The following is a 24,256-nucleotide window of genomic DNA, read 5'->3' as shown; positions in this document are numbered from 1 at the left end:
TCCTTCTTCTAAAGTTCACATGTTGCACTTTCACACTCACGGTCACCAAATTTTTAAAACAATCAGCACATAATCAACTTATATTTTAGACAGTGAAGAACAAAAAGCCCTTTTTTGTAAAGACCCACTCAGTTTTCACTTTAGTACATTCTAGGCACATGATGACTATGCAACATAAAGAGGCTCAGGCAGGTTTTGGAAACATTTTTTAATTTGGGAAACTTGAATGGACTATGCATGAAATAAAGACAGCTAAGGATAACGGATGGTTCATGTTAACTTTCAAACCACACAGGCAGAGCATCTCTAGTGTGTGTCCAGTCCAATAGTACCCAACATCCTACCTTCAGAATAGAAGTGGGTAAGTACTCAGGCCCTGCAGGAGCAGAGTGGCCCTCGAGGGCCCTAAAGAACAGATAGAACTTCACATGTAAATTGACTGAGGGGAATTGTGAGACCACCAATATAGCACTGGTGAGACTAATTGGATGATATAGTTGAGGTGTCTGTAGTCAAGAACATTAGGAGGAACTACACAGACGGGTCACAAAATGAAACAGTGGGAAGAAAGGGATAAAATAATATCAAAACAACATACCGTTATTCTGGCTTTGTAATAAATGATCTAAGATATGCTTATGTGTTCATTATCAAGATACATTCTCTATACGGTGTTGCATGTAATACGCTTATCCAGGATGAAGGCTTCGATCAATCATGTAGCATAGAAATATGGCATAGAAGAAGACTGTGTGAACAGCACTAAACAGTCTACTAAGTGAACTAAATTACAGTGACAGAGCACTTGAAAATGCACATTCCCATTCCTGCTCCACACTCTTCCTGACATTCATATGTGATCAAATGTGATATCGGAAAACAACAGGTGCAAGAATATCTACACAGGTATGTCCTATTGCTCCTGTTCACATGGGATTAAAATGACTGGGGTTCCTTAGCAATTTTCATTATTTTTATTGGCTTTTAAAATGATGTCTTTGGTAAATATTGGTGAGCACAAAAGATATACAGATGTATACAATAATTGCCATTTTATTCTTGTAGGGGGTGCCTTTTTGGTAACTATTTTTGGATTGCTTAACCAGAGTATTGGGGATTTTTCATAGTCAGGGACATCAGAATGACAGAACATCAGGAAAATATTGGCATATATGACTAAAGTCCATACGGCTCATTAAAAGAAACTCCAGTGATTTTACTCCTGTGTTAATAGGAGATTAGCTAGTGATTTTAGTCCTTTTAGCTTTTGATACAAAAAGCTGTGAAGGGGTGTATTTGTTTTACTTGCTATTGTAAACGTATTTTGCTGGACAGCCCCACTGAGCACCGAGCACCATGGTGACATCTCTGGTTACTTCGCAGGCCGGGATCATTGCTTCACTGAACACAGAACACCATTTCCCAGAACATAAACAAGGCATCAAATGCTGTTTCTAAGCCATTATCTGATAGCTGTTACTTTATCCTGTTTAGCAAAATTGTAATTCAAAAAATGACACGGTGCTCTTTTAATGTAAACAGTAAATGCATGTTAGTATAATACATTTGAGTTGCACTGTCCTTGTAAATGTTCGGTACGTAATGCTATCCTGGTGAACATGGAGGTAAGAGACCTGTAAGTGCAACATACGTGCCAAACACCAACATAATTTCACTTACGGTGAACATTCAACCAAGGTTATTTACAACTTTCCACTTTCTTCAGTGTCCTTCTACAGACCTCTGCGGTCCTGCTTTGTTAAATAACTAAGGTGAAAACCATATCTCACCATATCAACATCTCAGACATTTTTGCCTATGTATCTCACGCTTTTAATGAACATTGGCCCAGGATTTGACAGATCCTACCTAAATAGGTACTAATCAGAACTATGTACACATGAAGCTTCTAAGTGCACTGGCTTACTGACCAGGGCTTTCAGCATCTTCAAAACCATGAGTTAATTGTTCCTGCAAGTTTACATTTAAAAATCTGAGGGCTGGTTAAATAAGGTTAATAAAACAAATATTCTGGTCATAAGGTGCACTGAGACAGCATAAACTGACCCTGTTAAGACCATCTTGCAAACGTCAACCTTCAAAATTGCTACCACAGCACTGTGCAGTCTGTCGGTCCTCTTTTGCTTCTGTACACAGGTTAATAAAAAAAGAGTAAAGTGCCCACTAGCAAACTAAAGAAAATGTTTGTTTTTTACATGGACAGGTAACAGCGCGCTGTTACGGTCAAAGGCTCTAAATGACCTCCCACTCCTCCTCTAGCTCTTCCCCGCTGAGAGAGGCGGTGTTGCCATGGTTTTTGCCGGTGTTGTGTGGCAGGGCCTTAGTAAGTCGCTGAGTAAGAGCCCCAGCTGGAGTTACTGCCCAAAGCTCGTCCATTGAAGTCACTGCAAGAAAAAAAGGAACCATGCTAACTTACAGGGAAATTTGAGAATCAACTATAAATTAGATTAGCGGCCTTGGACCCCTCAACAGTATCAATGTTGCTGAATGTAAAGAAACTCCAACAGACAGCAATTGGTAAATACCTTTATGCTCAATGTTCTCAACTAACATAGATGCATTGCTAGCAACACTTACATTTATAACAAAGAAGTATTTAAAGCAAAGTACATTTATTACTCACCTGCAAGCCAGTTGACCAGACCTGGTACCTTCTTCCAGTAGTCACCGGCCGGGTTCTTGTCCGAGATCCCGTAGCGCCGGGCCACCTCACCGTTAGGGCAGCGCACCCAGACCGTCCTGCTGCTCAGCACTAGCTGACTGGCCTGGAGCCCTGAGGCACAGGTACACGGGAGGGGTTGCAGCATTCATTCTGTTAGGTGAAACTACATCTACAGTATTGCGCAAAGGTCTTAGGCCACCATTAGATTTGTTGCTTTAGCAACAGTGTAAAGACCATATCTAAGTATTTCTCAGTGTCTTTGTTAAGACACAACCAGAAAATACAGGAAATTTGCATATAGTGCCCATTGAGGGAACACAAAATACTGAATATTATCTGTAGAAACATTTTGTTCTGAATTTTTTTCTGTTCATATTTTAAGTATTTTCCCAGCCCGGCACCCCATGCTGGAAGCCAGTGTGGCACTGCAGCTGAACTCAGGATTCAGGTTGCGCATTCATAGCTAACATTCTTAGCATGGATGTAGAAACCCGGTAAAGGGGAGGTGAAGAAGTAGAAACCCAGTAAAAGGGAGGTGTGGAGGTAGAAATCCGGTAAAGGGGAGGTGAAGAAGTAGAAGCCCAGTAAAAGGGAGGCGTGGAGGCAGAAATCCGGTAAAGGGGAGGTGAAGAGGAGAAACCCAGTAAAAGGGAGGCGTGGAGGCAGAAACCCAGTAAAGGGGAGGTGAAGAGGAGAAACCCGGTAAAGGGGAGGTGAAGAGGAGAAACCCAGTAAAAGGGAGGCATGGAGGCAGAAACCCGGTAAAGGGGAGGTGAAGAGGCAGAAACCCGGTAAAAGGGAGGTGATGAGGTAGAAACCCAGTAAAGGGGAGGTGATGAGGTAGAAACCCAGTAAAGGGCAGGTGAGGTGGGCGTACCTGGGATGTGCTCCCAGGCCGTCCCCACCGGCATCTCCTCAGTGATGCCCGTGCGCACGTGCACACTGCCCCGGCTGTCCAGGGCCCACAGCATCCGGTCGTTAGGGCTGGTGTGGACCACCACCAAGTGCACACCCACAGGCTGCTCAGGGAAAGCCAACAGGAGAAGTCATCCTTTCAGCCTGCTTCTGAAAGCTTGTGTCAACACTCATTTAAGCCAAAGACCACAATAAATCAGCTTAGAATAAATCACTGTATTGTCTATTTAGGTTTGGCTTTGTAAGGCTAATTCAGTGATGGGATTAAAGGACCACAGCTTGTGAAACAGAGACGTTCCTCATATGAAATGCTGCCAGTGCCCTGGAGGCAAACCTCTATGTGGCATTCAGTCAGCGCCGTCTGCGCGTCTCTCAGCGATAACCCAGTAGCTTTGTGGCATCGGCCTGCACGTGCTGACACGTGCCGTGCTTTGCTGAGCAGAAGGATGTACCTGCTCGGGTGGTTCAATGTAGATCCAGGCTGGAAGCATCATGCTGGGATTTAGGGGCTGCGTTCCCACCCGGAAATACACCATGCCATTAACATCACATGCCCAGACATTCTGGCTGCCACAGGAAAAGCTCCGAAGTCTCACATGACCTGCACATATATATATGAGAAAGAGAGAGAGAGAGAGAGAGAGAGAGAGAGAGAGTGTGTGTGTTGTTCAAGGGAATAAAATACAAGTTATGTATTTTAAGTCGTATTTTACCTCACATTTTGCCTGTGAATTGATTCTATATACAGAGCTAAATATTAACATGTCTTTTTTTTAGCCTGACATTAGCAAGTCTTTTTTTTTAGCCTGACATGGTTGACAGATCACATTCTAGAGTGGCCCGTCCATACCTTAAACAGTGATCATGCCCGACTGGTGCTGCATAATCTTGTGTTTATACCCAGACTAGCCCTGCATGCAGTTTTCAGGGCGAAGTTTTACATATCAAACAAAACACTAGGAAACATTACCACAACAGTGTGGTACACACAGAATGCCTGTGGTGTATCCTCAGTGAAATGTCTGTAGTGTACCCTCAGTGAAATGTCTGTAGTGTACCCTCAGTGAAATGTTTGTAGTGTATCCTCAGTGAAATGTCTGTAGTGTACCCTCAGTGAAATGTCTGTAGTGTACCCTCAGTGAAATGTCTGTAGTGTACCCTCAGTGAAATGTCTGTAGTGTATCCTCAGTGAAATGTCTGTAGTGTATCCTCAGTGAAATGTCTGTAGTGTACCCTCAGTGAAATGTCTGTAGTGTACCCTCAGTGAAATGTCTGTAGTGTACCCTCAGTGAAATGTCTGTAGTGTATCCTCAGTGAAATGTTTGTAGTGTACCCTCAGTGAAATGTTTGTAGTGTACCCTCAGTGATAGGTATGTAGTGTATCCTCAGTGATAGGTATGTAGGGTCTCCTCAGTGATATGTCTGTATATGCACATAATGCTTTCTTCTTAAGGTTTCCAATGGCTTCCTTGACTTTAAAACCTTGTATTAATGGAACGACTTAACAGGAATGAATGGCTGGTGTGGTTTCATGTGTCTGGATAACCTTGCTGTGACTCTTGATGTGACTCTCATGCTCCATCAGTCTAAGAGCTGGAACACCCAGAACACATTGTTTGGGAGTCCTAATCAGACAATGATAGTAATGCTGTCGTCACACTGTCATATGATACCCTGTACTTTCTGTTCGGTGCATAATCGGCAATCAACAGTGACCCCACCAAAGGCAGTTCGAGGGTCTAATGAACAAAAGAGCAGAGATATGCTTGAGTGCTCTGTGACTGGCCCAGAGTCCCGCCCACCTCTGATATGGCAACGTCAGGCCCGGCTGAACCCAGCACTGATTCCATCATCCTACCACATCATCACAATCAGCTGTAGAGTCTGGCATTCTTCTCCATGACTCATGGCAAGCCTGGATTTAAACGTACATCCGATCAATAGCAGTAGAGCAATCTAGGGCAAACACGTCTTGAATAAGCGAAGGGGATGTCATCAGCCTTGTGTTCTTGGACCTTTAACCTGTGACTGTTTGCTAGCTCAACAGTGATCTTTAGGTGTTGAGTAAATAATCTCACAGACGGTTTTCTGCAGGAACTCACAGTGCGCTGAAATTACAATAATTAAATCAGCTCATATATTTAAATTTACATAGACTATTCAGTTTATTTACAACTGAATTACCAGCATAAAAGTACTTTAATATGCCATTTTGAAATCCTGAGCAGTTCTTCTCCTATATATTTAAAAGTACCCCGACGTCCCGCGTGCATTCTAAAAATGATCCTGCACCCTCGAGCTGTTCCAGCACGACTTGTATTTCAGCCCCACTACACGTCTACACCATCCAAAACAGGCAGAGATACAGCTGCCACCATCACATGACTCTGGCTATTTGTACACCACCTACTTTCACAACACCCCCCACCTCCAAGAGTAACACAAGCTCCATAAACAAATCCCACACACCAAAGGACACCATAAGGAAAGAGAATAAAAACACGGTTTTCCCCAAATCCCTCTTCTGAAGTGTGACTAGAGGCATTGAAGTTCATTAGTGTCTTAATGTCCTATGACAGGTGACATGCTGGGCTTATCATGGGTGTGAACAGGGCCTTGATTTAGGCAGCGGTTTAGTGTAATACATTCCCAAGATGAAACTGAGAGCAAAACCAACAGGCACACTGTTGCTCTACTGCTTGAGCTAAGCAAACACTTACAAGTAAAAACATGTAACAATCTCCAAAACTGCTGGATCTCCTTCCAAGTTTGACGTGCTTGTTTCTTAAAGATGAAGCAGAGTTTTCAGGCAAACTACAAACACTGCTATAGCACTTAAAGACTGGGTATTATCAGAATCTGGGAAACTAGCCCGAAACCTTTGAAGTGGTGTTCGTAGTGTTCAGGAAGCGCAAAAGGTCGTGGGTTTGACCCCTGCCAGTATCTACTGATATCACTGAAGCTCAAGTGGCTTCGTGGTGCTGGTGGTGAGGGAGGTGTCCCTATAGCTTGTTAATTTAAACCTGAATAATACCTCATACAAACAAAAATCATGTTTTCATCAAAACTACATTTTGATGCATAGATAAATTTTAGCAGCAAACACTGATGGATTGCTTTAGTGTAATCCTTTTGTCTGCTTCTTAATATTGTGTAAATGTTTAAGAGATATTAAGAGACAACTGTAGAAGTGTTTCTCTCTCTCTCTCTCTCTCTCTCCGCCTTGATCCCTGACCCTGGGTCTGCAGGAATCATTAGTGTTATGCAAGAGCCACCTGCTCATATAAAAATATAAACATGTCCCACTATGACAAGCGCGTCGGCCACGTGAAACCCTCACTCGGTGGCCTAGAGCGTCAATGTCCTGGGAGTCTGTCACTGCACAAATCAGAAAATGACCTGCTGACGACAGGTCTGGGGTTTGGGGGGGGGGTTGCACCTAACGATGGGGTCACCCATGACTAGTCTGGTACACAACAACATTAGATGTGCAGAAACTCAGGTCTCAGCTCAGCACAGGATGGGCCAAAGAAGAAGCTAAACCCGTGGGATGTTCACGTGAGCCTTGAACTGCAGCAGTGCGGTGACGCTGGGTGGAGTTAGGGAGGGAGCTGGGAAAACGAAGGAACACGTCTCGACACTCTCATCACATTCGTTGCTTGTAAACAAGGAAATCTCCATTTGGGTATGGCCAACCAAATGGGAACAGTAAGTCTAAGTCCAAGTGTAATCCTAACTCCTAAACCCTTAACATTCTACAATGGAATAAACCACTTCCAGACCGTTTCAACTATTCTTTAAGTCATTAAAATGCCCTGGTGGAAAAGGTTTGGTGAAAAACCACCAAAGCCAAAGCTGAATACACCAGTCAACTGAACACCTTTGTTAAGAGGGTGCTGGTTGGCATTGTGCTGTTCCAAATTCAGCCTGTTAATGATCCACCGATGTAGTACGTCACGAGCGCTGGTTCTACGTACCAAGCTGACTGAGGTCCAGGGGCGTCCAGTGTATGCCGGTGGGGCAGCTGGCCGACAGGGTGCGGATGTGGACCCGGCCGTGTTGGTCCAGGCCCCAGAGCGCATCTCTGCAGGCCGACAGCAGGACCATCTCCACGTCTGGGGGGAGCTGGACAGTGAGGGGACGCATTTGGAGGTCTTGGTCCCAGATGCAGAAGAGGTCTTTTCTGCTCTGACCCAGCCATAAAAAACTCCCTTAAGAGACACACGGAGAGACATTGTTATGTAAGATTGCGCTGCATGGTAGATTCAATGGATGTCTGTGAATGTGATATCAAATATCAATTTCATATTTAAGTGCTGCGATATACACAGGCCTGCTGTACTTTTCTCTCACTGCGTGCAGTGATGGAGTGGACGAGGTATTAACCAGTCTGCTAATTAGTATGTGGTAGGGGTGTAACGGTAGACAAACTTCACATCACGGCATGGACCCCAGCGTTCGGTACGAATTCAGAATGGTTGGGGAAGAAAAGGACGAGACTAGAGCTCTGTTCGAAACAACCTACTACATACTACTAGTACATACTACTAGTATATACTACTAGTACATACTAATAGCAAACTGATTGGGCCCCAAATCACTATCCAGTTTGCAGTTTGACCAAAGTGAATTTTTCCAGGAAACAAAAGATGATTTACTACATCTGCAAATATTCTCATACAGGAACAGAGCATATCTTCACAGCGGACGCTAATGTGGAGAGAGACGATGCATACATGTATACTTTCATATAAATATAAAAGAAAGCAACTACTCACTTGTATTACTCACTGCTTTAAAATGAGAAAATCCACTTACCATAGCTAGATAATAATCTGTGAAACATTATTTGGCTAGTTAAATGGTGTTTTAATGCCTGTTAACTAAATTTCCAATCAGAAGCTACTATCAGGATAATTTCAGTATTAATTATCAATAGCATTGTTCATTCTAAACATATTTACTGGGTATTACTACAGTAAACTGACAAATGCATATTACAGAGGCGTACAGCCTTGCGAGCCTCTATCAAGGTTATTTTTACAGAGGGACGCAACACTGCACAAAAGGCATTTGAGTAAGTGAACGCAAGCTTTTTTGCTATAGATCCATGTTCTGAATCAGGGCTGGTCCAAGGATCAGAGCTTCAGGGGTGTAAAGTTCAACATTAGCTGGCTAGATAAAAACGTCAGATAGCCACATTCCTACCTTCCAATGACAACATAAATGAGAGATTGGTGGTTCAGTGCAGCAAAAAGAGGGAATGCTGTTAAAGTTTGGAATATGTTGGTGCAGAGATCATCTGTGTTATTTACTGTATCCACTACACCACAGTCATACTAGAGTGTGTGTGTGTGTGTGTGTGTGTGTGTGTGTGTGTGTGTGTGTGTGTGTGTGTGTGTGTGTGTGTGTGTGCTCACAGTGCTGCTTCAGGAAGAGGGCAGGAGTAGCAGAGGAAAAGTGAATCATACCATTTGCGAGGCAATTCCTTTGTTCTTGTTGTTAAATTTAATATTTAATCATATGTGTTTTCTGGTGTTAACATTTCCCAGCTTATTAGAGACAAACATCCGTTACAAAAACAACATTTAACTCATATTTTTAGGGGTATTGGGACTCAATATTGGTGTGCTTGACCACCCCTAAAAAAGGTCTAGACACACCTATGTTCTGAATCGATCGCAAATAAAGGTAGTCATGATTTTTTCCAATACTGAAACTAACAATATTCAGTATATAAGCAATGTTTATGTGTTTCATTCATCTTTTTTTTTTTAGAGTTTGTAAGAGTTCACAGGCTCAAAGTCAAAATTCCTTAACGTTGAATTTCAACACTGGACAAGAACGAGTTGATCATAAAATACTGTAAATATTAATACCAGTTATTTTGTATGCTATTGGTATTTAGCCATGTAGTGCTAAATGTGTGCTAGGCTATTCTTTGCTGCCTAATAAAGCTCAGTAGGTTCTCAGTAGGTAGTAGGTTCTGTACTAGAATTAAACTTCTATTCCAAAATGAAAGCTATAACTGTAAAACTGAAAAGTTTGAGCATTTCTCCTCCGCCAACTGAAGCGCTAATCTTTGGTGTCATAAGATAATTAGCATTATACCTTCACATGAGCACGTAGTATGGTTTGCTTTTGGCGAATACTGGATATTGTACTGTATACTACCACGAGGACAAGTATGCCATATTTGTGAGATACACTTAGCAATGTGTACAGTTATGGTTTCCGGGTGCAACTCGCCAGTGACCTTCAGTTCCACATTACATTGACTGGTCGTGGCACGTAGGATGCATGTACTGAGAATCCTCCATGCGACTACGTGCACCGAACCGTGAGCACCATATTGTGTCGGTTCAATACGAATACATGTACCGTAGCACCTCTAGTATGGGGAGATGACTATTGGCATCTTGCTTTTTGATACTTAGTGACGTTAGAGTTCATTTAAAACATTCACATTATCTTAGCTTATCACTCCTACTAGGCAGTTGTTACATACACATGGTGCTGTTACTAGGCAGGCTGAACATAAATAGTACAAAAAAAAACAGCTTTAGCAGCCAAACTGTAGGCATTAATGAACAAACACTGTGTAACTGCCTCATGTAATTCAAGAGAAGATCAACTAAATCAAACTAAAGTTTTATTTGCAGTCTAATGAGTTAAAGGTAGTCTCCATGTGAATGCAAAAGCAGGTTGTTCAGTACAAGTTTCTGTGACTTTAAGGTGAGCGTAAAGGAACTCCATCACAACCAGAGTGAGCTGGGCACATACCCTCTTTGGCTGGAATTGCAGAAGAGAAAACGTAGGCCCACTTAGTAGCAGATGGCGTTCCTCTGGGTACAACAGCTCTCCAGTAGGTCCCTGGAAGAGCAGGGAGAAAGGAGACCCGTTAAGACTCCAAAAACAAACATGGAAGCTAAGCCAGGACAGCCCTAATGAAGAACCCAGGAATCCAGAAAGGACAGTCAGTTCTATGCCTCAGGCTCATATCTTCAGGGAGAAGATACATATGAAGACCCTCGGAGTGCACCTGTATTGCATGGATGTGTGTGTTTTCACCTATGCTAGCACACTCTCTCGATCCCAGGATGGGGGGTGGAGGGGTGGGTGGGGGTGGTGTGGTGGTGGGGAGTCGGGTGGTGTTGCTGTACCGACGAGGCTGCCCTTGGCCACGTGGAAGTCGTTGCGTCCGGAGGCGATCCAGACTCCGCTGCTGGCGGCGCTGACCAGGCTGGGCTGGCACTGCGAGTGCGGAGAGAGGAAGGCCACGCGCAGACGCTCGGCGACCCGCTCCACCGGCGCCCTGGTCACCGTGGCTACACTCTGGGTGGCCTGGATCAGCATGTGGAAGAGGCCACCTTGCTCAAACACCACGTAGTCCGTGATGCTCACCTGTTGGGGAGGGGGGTGCAGGTAGAGGGGGGAACACAGGTCAATGGCAAACCCAACTCAAACAATGCAGGACATTCACCAGCCCTCACAGAAACAGTATTTTCACAAAGCAGCACTATACAGGCCCATTACACGGGCCCATTTACCAGTACCAGTAGCTACTGCGCTGATGCCCAGGCAAAGCAGGTGTTGAGAGCATCAGAGCAAGTGCGTGATGCGAGTGCGTGATGCGAGTGCGTGATGCGAGTGCGTGATGCGAGTGCGTGATGCGAGTGCGTGATGAGAGTGTATGAGGCTCTCCGCAGTGTATGAGGCTCTCCGGTGGTACCTGCCACCAGTGCTCATCCTCGCCCTGGGGTTTCTTAGCCGTGACCCCCGTCCTAAACCACAGGCTGCCGCTGGTGTCCAGAGCCCACAGCGTGTTGTTCTCACCCAGGGCAATGCAGATGGCCTCCAAGCCCTGACTCTCACTGCAGTTACACACATGTGTCAGAACAGCAAAACCCAGAATCCAACAAGCTCTGAGTGGGAAGGCTGTAGAGGGGCCCACGGACCTGACTTGGTCATATTTCCACTGTTCACCCTCGGCGCAGTAGCTGCTGAGACCCTCCCTGTAGAAGAGCGCTCTCTGCTCACTGAGGGCCCACACCACGCTGCCTCGTGCCGACATCTGGGCCATGGGGCACGGGCAGTCCACCTTCACTGCCCGCGCACACGGCCGATCCACGCTCAGGCCTGAAACACACGCACGTGCGCACACACACAGGCTGGTGTTACAGGTACGGTGTGAAAAGAAAATCTACTTCACACTAATCTGACTTCAAATGCTCTCGATCAGGCAATATATTATATATTATTATTTCTTATTAAAGCAAAAACCACCATCTTGAGTGTTCATTTTAAATATATATCTCAAAGGCAGTGAGGCTACATGGCTGCCTGTACAGTTGTGTGATAAACTATGGCACTTTAGTGTGGATAATGTGAGTGTCAGAAACAACTTGGACAAGTATATCAGGTCTTTTTAACAACTCACTGCAGTCTGAAGCAAATCTTTGATTATTTCTGCATATTTTTAATTACACCAATCTCTAATTTTGAGCTGACTTTACTTCTTAGCAACATTATCCTTGAAGCTCCAGTAGAAAACCAAACAATTTAGACACAAAACATGTCTTGGCTGACAGGACACATTTGAGGTAAGTGGAAATTCCTTTAAACATGTCCTGGCTGTACGTAAGGGGAAATTCCTCTAAAGGCTGACTACTGTTAACTGTTATTCAGTCCTTACAGCTGCAATTCCAATGGCATCCAACACTGGCAGTTCTGTCCTTGTCCAAGTGACATTAGCTTCCTCGGAAAAACTGCACACACAGCACGTGATCAAACGGTCCCGACGAACCAGCCAGCCAATGGGCGGCCGGCATGCGGTTTGAGCGTACACGCCCATCACGGGAGGGTTCCCATAAACACGGCTGGAGGGCGTTTGGCGTGCGCGGCCAGGGAGCAGCTGTGTTCCATCACCCGCCACGCAATTATGCAACGCCGCGCCGGCAGCGAGGCGAAGGCAGCAGCGTGGGCCACTCCAACGGACACATTCTTCCCACTTACACAACTACGTCACCACCCAGCGTGCTGCGCGGGACTCGCCGAGTCTGGATTCGGCACTGCAGTGGGAAATTTTCAGCAAATGCATGCGGCTCCCTCTAGTGGTCAACTGGTGGAGTGGTTTTCTTCTGCACAGGCCTTTCTCCCTTTATGTTTCAGTTCTTTGCACTATTGTTTCATTTCAGATGCCTCACTGCATTGATATGATCCAACAAATGCAAATGGAAACAATCATGCTCAAAATTGCAGCATCTATGGATCACCAGGGCATTTAAATACACTGTGGTTACAGCGTGTGTTTCAGAGACTGCATTCCTGAATTTCTCCACTACAACAGCGTTACTGTGTGTCCCACCCAACCTGTCTGCAGGTAGAGATCACCGCTGGTGCGGATGATCCAGGCCGCGTCGTCGCTGAGCGTGACGAAGGCCGTCTCATCCATGGCCTTGTACCAGTGCCTCTTGCCCTTGATGGTCACCTTCCCACAGGCATAGGCAGTCATGGTCTTCTGCTCCACCTTCCACAGCAGAGACCCTATGAACACACACACACACACACACACACAAACAAACACACACAAACACAGACACAAGTCTTAGACTTTGGAGTCTGTGTTTCCCCCGATCATGCAGTGGCCAGTTTCACTTCCACAGCTTGTAAATGCAAGTAAATCATGTGATTACTCTCCCCATGTGGCCATATGACAGAAACTGATCATTAATTACATGAAGCTGGGGAAAATAATTCTTTTTTTTTCTCTTTGAAGAAAAGGTATCCTACTGATATTCATCTTTTTGTGACAAAAATGCACACAAACAAAGCTGCAAATTCTGATTTTTGTGACAGACTACCAATTTGACAAGCAATGGATGCCCACCTGTGTCTGGATCTATTGATGAATAACAGCATTCTTAGAACCCATAAAAATCTAACCAATTTTTAACCATTACAAAATATAATACATCTAATGAATAAATTCCATAGCATTTAGTTCACATTGTACAGTCCAAATGAGATTACACATGCAACTCTATAGGATTCTCCAAGACTGCATGATTATCAGCCTTTGATGATGGGTGGATAAGGTCTGATTCTTTCCACTGTAATTCCAGAATATCAACTCTACCAGAACAGGCACTGCAGCACCTGAGGTCAGCTAAGTCTCTGCTTACCTGAAGGGGAGAGCGCCACCTGCTGGACGTTCTCCTCAAACTTCTGCCAGCTCAGGCTCCCATTGGGGATGCCAGTGCAGTACAAGCTTCCTTTGAAGTCCAGGCACCAGACATGGCGATCGGTCACCACCAGGCTGAGGATGCCACAGCCAGGCCCACTGTAGCCCATCCAGCTCTCAGCCAGCTACATCACGGGCACGGAACAAGGGACAGACAGCAAAGGGCCGGGGTTCAATACTGCAGCGTTTACTGTACTGCACCCAGTCATTAAAGGAGACCTTCAACTCTGATTTTAAGATTAAGTATAGGTAGAGTTTCTAAACCAGAATGAGAATGATCCAAGGTGGTTAACCGAGACTGAGAAAATGTTAATAAACAAATCACAAATAGCTTATTGATTTGGTCAACTGAAATTCGACCAAAAGCAGGAACAGAACGAAAAATGGGGTCCTTAGACAACGGGGTATCAGGACCCCACCTCTTGACAAAATTACATGTACATATCATATGGAACAAAAAAAAGGTTCCAAAGCATTAACTTCAAAGCTCCAAGACTAAACTAATAAAGAATACGTCTGACATCAAACATACCCAAGATACCGAACTACATTTGGGTTAATTAGAAAATTGTAAAACCTTCTTCACTCAGTAAATGTTTACCAATAACTATGGTTACAGTTATTACATGCCTTAGACAGCTAACAAAATTGGGTGTAAAACTATTCATCAGATTAGTAAGGATTTAGTAATACCATACAACTTGAAGAATTTTGCAAGTCAGTCAGTCAAAGTGACATTTCTGACAATGCGAGTCACGGGTACACGGCTGTAGGTGTGAGTCAAATAGACACAACTGTACATTACATTGTCTTATATACTAATTATCATTTACCAAACAGCATACAGTCTTCAGTCCCCAAGGCCTTTGCAAATTAATTAATTACTTAATTTCCCACTCGTGGTAAGTTTATTATTCTATGACTGTATACAGTCGTCTGCATGGTGTACCCCAAGCTATGTATTGCCAATCCGGAAGCGGTCTGGCTCTCACCTGGTCTGCTTTGTGAAGCCGGGTCTCATCCAGCCCCGCCATCTTAGGGGCACAGCCCTGAAGAGTCAGGTTATTGAGTCCATCCCCCAAACTAGTGCTAGACGGCATTCCGTGTGCATATATATCCTCCTCGTCACTAGAGGGCGACGGCTCGGGCTCCGGCTCTGGGGAACAAGCCAAGGGTCGGATGGGATCGTATGATAAGTCCAGGTCAAAGTGTCCCTGTGAGTTTTGTTGAGGCTGGCACTCTAGATCAAGGGGTCTGCCGGCGTCGAGCACAGGCTCCTCCACTACAGCCTTCTCATGCACGTAGGAGAAGGTGCATTCCAGAAGCACGTCCACGTCCGGCGTGGCCGCCCTCTGCTGTTTACCGTTGGACTCGCCGTACATCTCATACTCCATGCACTGCAGCGGGAGGGAGGCGGGGCCAGAAGGGCTCTGGACGCATCCCGATTGGTCCTGCGGCGGGAAGGGGTCGGCCGTGGGCGGGTCGACGCACACGGAGGCGTCTCGGTCGGGCGAGCCCGTGCTGTGGAGGTCCAGGCTGCTGCACATGAGGCTGGTGCGGTCAGAGGGCGGCTCGCTGGCAGGCGTGGAGGGCAGCGCCTCGCTGGCCGGGCCGTCCTGACTGAGCATGTCCTCCGACCAGCTGCTGCGCTCGCTGACACGGTTCCCGCTTTCTGCACACGCACAGATATGAACACGCACACGCACGTACGCACGCGCACACACACACACACAGAACTTTTACACTATGCCACCTCACCATATCATAGGCCAACTTGAATGTTACATGCCATTTTTTCACAAGGTGAATGACAGTAAGGCAGTGAACACGTCCAGTAAGCGTGTAGAGACAGCGTGAACGTTGCGTATGCTGTGTGGAGACAGCGTGAACGTTGCGTGTGCTGTGTGGAGACAGCGTGAATGTTGCGTGTGTCGTGTGGAGACAGCGTGAACGTTGCGTGTGCCGTGTAGAGACAGCGTGAATGTTGCGTGTGTCGTGTGGAGACAGCGTGAACGTTGCGTGTGCCGTGTGGAGACAGCGTGAACGTTGCGTGTGCTGTGTGGAGACAGCGTGAATGTTGCGTGTGCCGTGTAGAGACAGCGTGAATGTTGCGTGTGCTGTGTGGAGACAGCGTGAACGTTGCGTGTGCCGTGTAGAGACAGCGTGAATGTTGCGTGTGCCGTGTAGAGACAGCGTGAATGTTGCGTGTGCTGTGTAGAGACAGCGTGAATGTTGCGTGTGCCGTGTAGAGACAGCGTGAATGTTGCGTGTGCCGTGTGGAGACAGCGTGAACGTTGCGTGTGCCGTGTGGTGACAGCGTGAACGTTGCGTGTGCTGTGTGGAGACAGCGCGAACGTTGCGTGTGTTGTGACGAGACAGCGTGAACGTTGCGTGTGCTGTGTGGAGACAGCGTGAACGTTGCGTGTGTTGTGACGAGACAGCGTGAACGTTGCGTGTGCCGTGTGGTGACAGCGTGAACGTTGCGTGTGCTGTGTGGAGACAGCGTGAACGTTGTGTGTGCCGTGTAGAGACAGCGTGAACGTTGCGTGTGCTCTGCAGGACGCACCCTGTCTCCTCCTCTTGCCCTTCCTCTTCAGCTTGACCGGCCTGACCACCAGCTCCTGCTGGAAGTCCTCCTGGGTGATGGTGCTGTAGCGGCTGGACGACAGCTCCGACGCCTCCGTGGTGCTGGCGGTGGAGAAGCCCGGCGTGCTCTCCCACGACGTGATGGAGCTGCTGCGGCTCCGCCCGTCTGCCGGCCCCGCCCCCCGCTGCCGCCCCTCCCCCTCCTCCGCCACCTCCAGGGCCTCCAGCGCCTGACTGAACTCCTCCTGCACCTCCTCGGACTCGTCCACGGGGGAGCACTTGTCCTCGGGGCTGAGGCCCGCGTCACGTTCCGTGATGATGGGCATGGTCCGGATCGGCTGGGCCGTCTCAACAGCGCCGTTGGGAGGGAGCAGGATGGTGGGGGTAGAGAGAGGGGAGGTCAGGCGGATGGAGAGGTCCGTCGCTGAGAGACAGATGGAGAGATGGAGAGAGAGAGAGAGAGAGAGAGAGAGAGAGAGAGAGAATTATGGAAGACAACAGTTGGAACAAAACAATAATGTAGTCAAACTGGGGTTCTCCAAAGATTATATATAAAACTTAATAATTACATAGATAACAAATTATGACAACCAAACAATACTGAGACACAACGCTCTTTAAATTTAAATCCACAAAGCATTATTATTATTATTACATAATTATTCAACAGAACAGAACTAGCCATCATTGAGTTTCAAGATGCAGAAAGAACACTGCTCTGGGACATTAAAGCAAACATAGGATCCGAGTAACGTTTCTAATAAAATACTGGCATTACTTGAAGAGTCAGCCCACCAGAGATCAGTCTCACCATTGGACAGCAGTCCCTCGGGGCAAGTAGAAACGCGCATAATGTCCCGGTCGCCTTTCAGGATAAAGATCTCGTTTTCCGTGCATGCCACAGACACTATGTCTCCACTGCTCTCCAGCCCACCAATGATGACCTGGAGTAAACATGCAAACAAAGAAACTCCACAGGTTTATTTACCACCTGCTGCAGCAAAGATTCAGAACTACAACGCAACAGGAATCCTTTGTGCACACCACCACGAGTACACAGGCCTTCCACATAAAACCAACTGCAACTTGATCACAATGGCAGAAATCTGTAATGCTATGCATATTGACTACAACAATCCCCCCCCACAAAAATACAGCAGCACTCATATCAACTGACCGACCACCACAACAACCCCCCCACCTCCATACCTGGTTGGTACAGTCCACTATGTAGACGCTGTACTCGTTCCAGCTGAGCACCCAGCCCTCCTTGAGGAAGCAGCTCACCACGCCCAGCTGCCTGTCGCTGGGTCGGTAGGCGCCCGTGGGCCCGGAGCGTGGGAACAGCTGGAACTGAGGCACGGCCTGGTTGAAGAGGGGCTTGAGGACGTGCGTCTCCTGCACGCGGCCGCGGACGTCCGTCCTCCAGAGACGCAGGCCCGGCCGCGCCCCGTACACCAGCAGGTCGCTCTGCTTACACAGCGCGGGCTGGAAGCAGGCGCCGAACCTGCCGTTGCTGGGGGGGGAGACGGAGTGGCCATCATGTCCAGGCTCCAAACGTGAGGTGGCAGTAATGTGAGTGCTGGCCGGGATTGTGAAGCAACGTCTATGAAGTGCTCTTGTTTAAAGTAAAGGAGATGCAACGAACAAAACTGAACTGACCTTGGGACCGCATGTATATGTGTGTGTGTGTGTGTGTGTGTGTGTGTGTGTGTGTGTGTGTGTGTAATGTTATTACAGTCGAGAAATGTGATGCATCATTCATTGTAACATATTGTCTCGTTAATGGAGACAGGATGTACAGGATATTTGGCTTTGCTGATCTGGATATGATTCATCCGGACCAAATACCCGGCCCCCCTTAAATGCCCACGACCACAGCCTCCCACTACTGGGATGTCGCAGGTGGGTTCACCATGTCTTATGGGTGTCTGGTTCCGTCAGGCTTTATCTTCTTGTTTTGCAGTACACCTTTTGTTAAGTACTATAGTGATTTGGGCGCACACATCCAAACTGTGCAAAAATTAAACACACCAGCTGAGCTGTGTATATGGAAGATACTGGTGTATGATTTCAAAAAGATATCAGGCCTGGTTATTTTAGGGACACTGCAGTCACATGACAAGTTATTTCTAGGATTGCACAAGAATATCATATTTCCTCACCGCTTCCAATGTGTTATATACTTATTAAAAAGTAAATAAATGCATGATTTGACAATACCAGTTTCCAGAGTCCTGTAATCACTAATGAAATGCTGTAGGGAACAGATGAGAGTAGCCGTAGGTGGAGGGCAGGGTACGGTCGTGGGAGGAGTCACCTTTTCCTGGGTTTGGTGCCCAGCTGCACTAGAGACTGCTCCTGGGTGTTGAACAGGAGAGAGCGCTGGCAGGTAGAAATGAGCAGCACCTTCTGACTGTACTCCAGCTGGACTATAGCTGAAGGCTCCTCCAGCAGCACCACAGGGTTACACACACCCTGGGACACACAGGCAAATGGACACGTGTGACACACACATGCACACGCAAGCACGCACACACGCGCGCAAGCATGCGCACACACACACGCACGCATGGGCACACGCACGCACGCGCACACAGCCTCAAGCAATGTAGTTACATTTTCAGACAGAACACTATGGCACCCTGCTTTATTATTTTAAACTCTGTTTTCTGTTTGCCCAGGAGAAATCTGTGAGTTTGAAACCTCCAAGTCACCTTTCAGAGTTTCCCTTTAATTCTTTAATCCTTTAATTTAACACAAGTGATAATTGTGGTACAGCTGTGGGGACCCTGAACAATCAAAATGCCTGACAATAAAGCATCCAAGTCCTACGGTCTACCGCATAACAAAATGTTTTTCCCCCAAATCTTCTTTTTTTTTTAGATGAGAACTAAATTGAAGAACACCCTCTGCAGGTCAGACATGGTTTCACAGCTTAAACTTAATCATACAAGGACACAAAGCCCCCTAAAGGAAAGCTCTGAACAAGAACAAGCAACAATTTCCCTCCCCACAGATATCCGAGGAGCATCCGTCTGCTACGAGTGTGCTGACAGTACAAGACAATACAAATAATTCCCTATCTGTCCCTGAATAGTACCAGGATGTGACAAGGCCATCTATAGTCTTGGGTATGTAGTGTAGTGCTTCTACCAAATGTGGCACTGCTCAGACTCGATCTCATCAACATCTCCAGTAATGAGAAATACTTAGCCCAAAAACCCAACCCCGGCCAGCCTACCTGGTCCAGGTCCACAGCAGAGTAGACCACTTTTCCTTTGTCATCTCCAGAGAAGAGCTTCATGCCATTAGCGCTCCATGCTAACGCTGTCACTGTGCTCTTGTGCAGGCCAATAACATCAAACCGTCTGAGCTGCAAGCAGAATTTTCATAACCACAAATGACGAATGAAGTATTCTTCTTATGAAAAATGAATGTATTTTTGTCAGATAAAAGGGCAACCTGAAGGACATCTTGCTCTCCTTCTACATTTATAATAGTGCATATGCATGCGAGCTGTCTACTTCGAAATCCACAATACTGTGTTTGGCCTGGGACCTGACTGAATACTTTCCATTTTCAAATAAAAAAATGAAAACATCAATCTAATCCAAACAACCATTCGAACCATGTGACACGCACCTGTTTATTCCTGCCCGGCAGCTGGGACACGAGCTGGAAGAGAGCCACGCGGCCAGACGCCGTACCCACCGCCACCAGATCATCAAAGCAGCTCAACAATTTCACCACAGTGATTGGCTCACTTTTCCCCTATGACAATACAAGCACACCAAAAATGCCACATGCAAAAAACATCCCTGGAAGCCTTCACACAGTGATATGAATGAGCTGTTGAAGGCACCATACCTCCAAGTTGTATTTGTTCATCTGGCTTACTCTCCTGCAGTAGAGATATAGCATGCCGATGCTGCTTCCTACGGCTATGTAGTCGCTGTTGCTGTCCAGGGCCGTGAGATAGACCAGGACAGAGCGGAAGCCCTTTTGCACTTTTGCAGGAATGGCGTTGAGCAGGTAGTAGAGGGGGCAGAACTCCCGCAGGGGCAGTGATGGGGGATGCGTTGCCATGGCTGCACGATGGCCTAACAACCCTGCTGCTGATGCTGATGTTAAACAAACAATGACAGCACATATTTTACCGTGATGAATATTCAGTGCAGGAATACACAACTCACATTACATCGCTCACACGATGAGGGTCCTCACACAGTACCAAGGCGGTCAATAATACATAATGACATTTTAGTCGAAGTATGCGGTGTGGTACGAAGACAGATTAAGCGGATTAAAGAGTCCGTAGCACGACAAACTGAGCCCTTATACATCCAGGCCTACACAGTCTAGTTGGACACAGATCACACTAAACATTAGATCACACCATATATCACTCCTGTTTACATGGTGCTCCAGCTAACTCGGGTTATCCAGCTAGCGTATGAGTGGCGAGCTAATGGGGGCAGCAGTAACTTACCACTCTCCACTTACATTGAAGCTGCGCTGTTATCCAGTTACGAGACGAAAAAGGACAATATGAGTATTGGGTTCTCACACCGACACCTGTGTTTTGACATTTGACAAGAATAAATCATAGACATGTCTGCTCTTGTTGATGTTCTCTAAGGACTTCTTCTTTGTTACAATTAGTCAAACGGGAATGAAACAACACCGCCGCCTACAGTGGAGGAGTCAGAGTGGCGTTACTAAACTCGAGACATCGCATTCAATTTTGGGGGGATTTTCTTTTTTCTGTATTGATGGCTCTGTGAGCTGCTTGAGCAGTGATTACAACTTCTGAGACATCCTCCTTCGATGTAAACTCCTTTGTTTACTGGACATTAGCGATTTACATAAATGTTTTTAACTGTCTGGCTGTAATATTCTGATTCTAGATGTGTAGTTCTCCTGAGGACTACCAACATTTTAACTCTACACTCCCTTCAAAAAGATAAAAAAAACAAAACAATGTAAAAGTAAATGAACAAGTTTACCTGGCACATTCTTCACGTCAGAAGCATTGGATCTAGACAGAAATTTAGTGTAAAGCTTAATGTTTACAGGCAGTACATCATAGCTGTTGCATCCTTGTTTACTATTACTATTTACCAGGTTTGCTCTGGCCATGTAATCATATATCATCATTGTGCAAGTAAGAATGAGCTACCCTTTTAACAACCATCTCTCTTTGCTGACCCTGTTTAGTAGTGCATGTCTACTCCGAAATGAAATTATTCCATGTAAGCTCAGAAACAACCTGCTTGAAGGACATTGGACACAAGCTGTGGAGACAGAAATGATCTTTAGTAAAGAAACAGTTCATGTCTGCCATCCCCACTTACATTTCAATTTACATGTAGGGCATCTAGCAGACGCTCTTATCCAGCGCGATTTGCAAAGTGCTTTGCATCTGTTCACAGAATTCTAGATAATAGCACAGATGGGCCAGAATTCAAGATACCCTTGAACTACTAAACTACAGGAATTTGGGGTGGTCATAATCAGGAACATAATCTGCCTTCTTCATACCTCCAGCTATCAGCCTGAGTCTATCAGTCTCTTTACTGTGACCCGTCTTCTCTGACCACTGTCTCAGCCTGTATCCTGAGTGCTGATGGTCACTGCCAATGATTTGTTGCTCTTTGTATTTTATAATTTGGCTAAAAATTATACTTAGAGTATTAAGTTGAGTCTATTAAATTTTCCCTTGGGATGAATAAAGTATTATCAACATAAATGTAACATTACATTAAATTATAAGAAATACTAACAAAAGCAGGGCAAAAATCCACATGTAGATGTTGTTCCAAACTGTACTGTCTTGTGCACTATGAGAGAAAAGAACTGAGAGTCCACAAGTAGGCTTGTAATACAATTAGATCTACAGAAGGGGGCGCTATGATAAAATGAAAGCATCAATCATCTCAAAAACCATTTCTTTTCAGATGACACAAAAGGCTATTACAGTAAATAATGTGGTGTTCTACTTTATCAGTTGAACAGACAGTAGATCAGCAAAGATTTTGAACGTTATTGAAACAGCATCATTGTAATTAGTACATTTATGTAACAGAAAGCATAAAGTGGGATATTGCATTGACAATAACCCTAAATATGACGGCAACAGTTTTCTTGGAAAACCAAGGCAGCATCTGTAGAGGAACAGAAAGTCTCCTCACTGTTATGATATGTGTCTTCTAAGTTTGAATTTGCCACATCCACAGGAACGAAACTGAAGAACTCCATTTTATTCCTTTTATTACAAGCAAGCAAGCAAGCAAAACAACAACAACAACAACAACAAAACAATCATTTTCCAACACTGTCTCATGCAGAGACATTCCCAGAATACAGGTCCTTGCAATGAGACAACAAACCAATATCGTTGACTTTTACAATATGGCTTTGTATTGTTAACAAGACCCCTGACCAGGTGCACTAAACCCCAACAATCACTATACAGTTTGTGATTAAGCTCTGTGCTTATAAAATGAATTGATATCTCTTTATGGTACTGCACAATTGATGGATAGAGGGAAATCCACTGTTTAGTATTTGTAAACACATTAAAGGCTGATAAGGTGATTAGCAGTGTGACAGCAAACCGCAACATTTAAGAGGGTTTGATGGGAAGAGTGGCTGTGCATCTTAACAGGTATCGATTGTGCTTTTTATTGACAGAGAGCAATTGCAAGAAAACCAAGTCTGATTGATCCAGAGAGTAGGAGGGTGATGTCACTGTTTGTTATTAACGAGCTGTTGTCAGTTATTCTTCTATTACCATATCTGACAGTAAGTGATGTTCCACAGAGCTCTTGATTTCTGGAGCAACCTGTATAAGAAATTACAGTTTAATTCATCTCTGAAACAGATTTTACTTGATTTTTTAAAATCAGTTTGTTAACTGGAACAGGTGGGTTTGTATAGTGTCTGGACCAGACACTCTTAGACTGCAAGTCTGTTGTGTGTGTCTAAGCCTCCTGAGCCACACATACTCAGGGCATATTGAGCACCATCCTCAAGCTCCTGGATGTGGCACTGCTTTGGGCCACACCAGCAAAAACAACAGCTGCTCTCATTTAGCAGCTAGCGAAATTAGCCGCATGCCTCCCACTGTGCTGCGGAGGGTCAGTGTTGTGCACCCCCACCATCCTGTCACACACACACCCAAATTCCCCTACTGCACGCTCTCACATGTCTCCTAATCCTAGTCCCAGAGCCCGGGTCACCCAACCCTCTGCTGCCTTTCATGCTGGCTGGACGTGCAGGTGGCTCGGTGAGTCATAGGATCATTGCCATCTGTTTCAAGGTTAATGTTTGGTCAATAGTGATGATAAGTCTACATTTTTCAATGTTGGACTACATCGCATCCAGGATTTATAGTGTAGTTCTTTTTAAGCTTTCATGTTGACTGTCCGCAGTGATTCATAGTTCCACAGTTAAACAATGCACATAATCAAATGTTCCACACACACACCATAACACAGATGATCAACTCCATCTCCACACTCAACCGCTACACTCCACACTCTACCTCTATACTCCACCACTACACTCCACTTCCATACTCCATCACTACACTCCACCTCTACACTCCACACTCCACCTCCACACTCCACCTCCACACTCCACCTCCACACTCCACACTCCACCACTACACTCCACCTCCATACTCCACCTCCACACTCCACCACTACACTTCACCTCTACCTCCACACTCCACCACTTCACTCCACCACTACACTCCACCTCTACACTCCACCAGTACACTCCACCACTACACTCCACCTCTACCTCCACACTCCTCCACTACC

At 45.7% G+C, this 24,256-nt stretch overlaps 1 protein-coding gene across 2 annotated transcripts; it reads right to left on the bottom strand.

Moving 5' to 3' along the window:
* Positions 1-199: 199 nt before the first annotated feature.
* On the bottom strand, positions 200-21,096 carry tecpr2 (tectonin beta-propeller repeat containing 2). Of its 2 annotated transcripts, none has more exons than XM_076977996.1 (20): positions 20,920-21,096; positions 20,298-20,551; positions 20,073-20,201; positions 19,672-19,803; positions 18,748-18,905; positions 17,637-17,943; positions 17,239-17,371; positions 16,408-16,851; positions 14,834-15,513; positions 13,783-13,966; positions 12,971-13,144; positions 11,557-11,737; positions 11,331-11,472; positions 10,762-11,002; positions 10,382-10,471; positions 7,576-7,809; positions 4,051-4,199; positions 3,561-3,702; positions 2,645-2,794; positions 200-2,405 (listed from the first exon to the last, which is right to left on the bottom strand). In XM_076977996.1, exons 2-20 carry the CDS (start codon positions 20,514-20,516, stop codon positions 2,254-2,256), a joined length of 4,041 nt encoding a protein of 1,346 aa, XP_076834111.1. In that variant the 5' UTR covers positions 20,517-20,551; positions 20,920-21,096; the 3' UTR covers positions 200-2,253. The 2 variants fall into 2 exon arrangements, with proteins under 2 accessions (XP_076834111.1, XP_076834112.1); XM_076977997.1 differs by having other exon boundaries at positions 20,934-21,095.
* Positions 21,097-24,256: the final 3,160 nt, after the last annotated feature.

This window comes from Brachyhypopomus gauderio, chromosome 17, assembly GCF_052324685.1.
Source record: "Brachyhypopomus gauderio isolate BG-103 chromosome 17, BGAUD_0.2, whole genome shotgun sequence".
Lineage (NCBI taxonomy): Eukaryota > Metazoa > Chordata > Actinopteri > Gymnotiformes > Hypopomidae > Brachyhypopomus > Brachyhypopomus gauderio.
Note: the sequence above shows the minus strand (reverse complement) of the source record. Positions and strands in the feature narration are given on the sequence as shown.